Source organism: Pectinophora gossypiella, unplaced genomic scaffold (genome assembly GCF_024362695.1).
Source record: "Pectinophora gossypiella unplaced genomic scaffold, ilPecGoss1.1 Pgos_36, whole genome shotgun sequence".
Lineage (NCBI taxonomy): Eukaryota > Metazoa > Arthropoda > Insecta > Lepidoptera > Gelechiidae > Pectinophora > Pectinophora gossypiella.
The window spans coordinates 774,719-777,509 of NW_026063246.1; the positions used below are offsets into that span (position 1 = coordinate 774,719).

The following is a 2,791-nucleotide window of genomic DNA, read 5'->3' on the forward strand; positions in this document are numbered from 1 at the left end:
GCTATCGTTCTCGACGCGCACGCGTAAATTACGTACCTTGCTAAATTAAAAGACTGCTTATCATATGTACTTTCTTCCGTACTTTCTTCTTGTGACTTGTGCTACGCTATCTATCTTTCTTGTGTCTAAACTGCTTAATATATTTTATTAACTATGTATATAACTGTGTACTCCTTCTGAACTTTATATTGTGTGTGCTTCCGTGTACCTGGAACTATATATATGTGGATTGGTAATAAATACGTAAATAGTGAGTGCCCTGCTTATTTATTTGTGGACCTCCGACACCACCTACACTTGCCAGCGCACAACCAACTAAACTGGTGACCCGACAGTGCACGATTACATAATATACATTATATTCTAGTATATAATGAGCGATCCCGACAGTGAAGATTCACTTAAATCGGCATCTTCGCAGAAAGATAGAAATGTGAACACGAATACCCGACAACGTCGCAGAAAAATGGAGCGTGTTTCCAAAACATCATCCGACACGACGAAGACTAACGTGAAGGCAATGAGTGAGCACGACAGTGACTATGGGAATGTAAACATGGACACTGAACAATGTCGCAAGAAAAGGAAGCGTGATTCCAATGCCCCATCCGAAATTTCGAAGACCAACGTGAAAGTTCCGGCATTTTCACCCGATGAACCAGAGATATGGTTTGCACTCTTGGAAGGACAGTTTGAAAACTTGGATATCACACAAGACTCCGTCAAGTTTAATTGTGTACTGAGTAACTTAGATTTGAATCACGCAAAGGCCGTGAAAGATATTATAATCCAACCTCCAGCCAAGAACCGTTATGAGAAAGTGAAAACCGAACTGATCCGACGCCTCTCCGCATCGCATGAGAAAAAAGTAAAGCAGTTGCTGATACATGAGGAATTAGGTGATCGGAAACCCTCACAATTTCTTCGACACTTGTTGGATTTGGCAGGACCCTCTGTCCCGGAAGATTTTATAAGGACTATTTGGAGTAATCGCCTACCCAATAACATTCAGACTGTGCTAGCATCTCAGCCTACTCATTCGGTGCAACAACTCGCGGACCTAGCAGATCGCATACAAGAGATCACACAACCAAACGTCGCGTCCACTTCATCGGCTGCCCCCGCTATTGTACCATATGGCGGTGGCGCAAACAACGAAATTGCAGAGCTGAGGAAAATGGTGGAGCATCTGGCGTTGAAGCTGGAGGATCATACAAGGGCTACGAGACGTTCTTATGACCGTTCCAGGCCCCAGCAGCGTCGTACATCCTCACGCCAGAGGTCTCGTTCAAACTCATCGTACAGGAAGTATCCAGTATGTTGGTACCACGCGAAGTTTGGCTCCAAAGCTAGCAAGTGCTTGAAACCGTGCGATCACAAGGCGGAAAACTCGATGGGCAGTCGCTAATGGCGGCTGACGATTGCCCTGGCTCCAAAGGTCGCCTATTCGTGACAGACCGCAGTTCAGCTATGCAGTTCCTGGTGGATACCGGTAGCGACCTGTGCGTCTACCCTTATTCGGCACTACGCGAGCGACGACCGAAGACCAACTTTCAGCTATGTGCAGCTAACGGAACCGCCATAGACACTTACGGAAACATAGAATTAAATCTAAATTTAGGTTTAAGACGTAGTTTTCCATGGCGTTTCACTGTAGCTAATGTAACAAAAGCGATCATTGGTGTAGATTTTTTAAGTTTTTATAATCTTGTTGTAGATTACAGTAATCAACGTTTAATTGATAATACTACAACACTATGTTCTGATGCTACTTTAGCTAAAACAAATGTATGCTCGGTTAAGGTTATAACAGGTGACACACGGTATCATGAAGTATTGAGTAGGTTCCCGGAGATAACTCGCCCTTCAGGCACACCGCGAACTCCGAAACACAATACAGTACACCATATTAGGACCACCCCCGGACCACCCGTATATAGCACTCCCCGTAGACTCGCCCCAGACAAGCTTAACATAGCAAAGAAGGAATTCCAACTTATGCTGAATGACGGCACAGCAAGACCCTCTGATAGTCCCTGGGCTTCCCCATTGCACTTGGCGCCAAAACCCGACAATAATTGGAGACCATGCGGCGATTATCGTATGTTAAATGCGCGCACTATCCCAGATAGGTATCCCATTAGGCATATTCACGATTTCGCCCATAACATCTCTGGTTGCAAAGTTTTCAGCACCATTGATCTGGTGAAAGCCTATAATCAGATCCCAGTCTACGAGGAAGATATACATAAGACGGCAATTACAACGCCTTTTGGACTTTATGAGTTCCCTTTTATGACATTTGGACTGAGAAATGCCGCTCAAACCTTTCAGAGGTTTGTTGATGAGATGACGAGAGGACTCGATTTTGTTTTCTGCTATCTCGATGATTTTCTGGTGTTCTCAATTAACGAGGAGCAACACGAGATCCACTTACAAACGATTTTTAGCCGCATGAAAGAGTACGGCATCCTCATCAACACCTCCAAATGCGTCTTTGGAGTAAACCAAGTAAAATTTTTGGGTTACCAAATTTCCGAATCCGGTACTAAACCTCTACAATCCAAAGTCCAAGCCATAAAAGAGTTCCCAATCCCTAAAAATGTTAGGCAATTGAGGCGCTTTTTAGGTATGGCGAATTTTTACAGGCGATTTTTACCCAACGCTGCTAAAATTCAAGCCCCTTTAAACGCCATACTAACCGGACACACGAAGCCATTACAGCCAGTACAGCTCAAAGGCGATTCACTTCTTGCTTTCGAACAATGCAAGCAAAGTCTGGCTGACGCCG

At 44.4% G+C, this 2,791-nt stretch overlaps 1 protein-coding gene across 1 annotated transcript; it reads left to right on the forward strand.

Moving 5' to 3' along the window:
- The first annotated feature begins 373 nt into the window (after nt 1-373).
- LOC126381128 (uncharacterized) lies at nt 374-1,408 on the forward strand. Its single transcript, XM_050030659.1, has one exon. It carries the CDS (start codon nt 374-376, stop codon nt 1,406-1,408), a length of 1,035 nt encoding a protein of 344 aa, XP_049886616.1.
- Nucleotides 1,409-2,791: the final 1,383 nt, after the last annotated feature.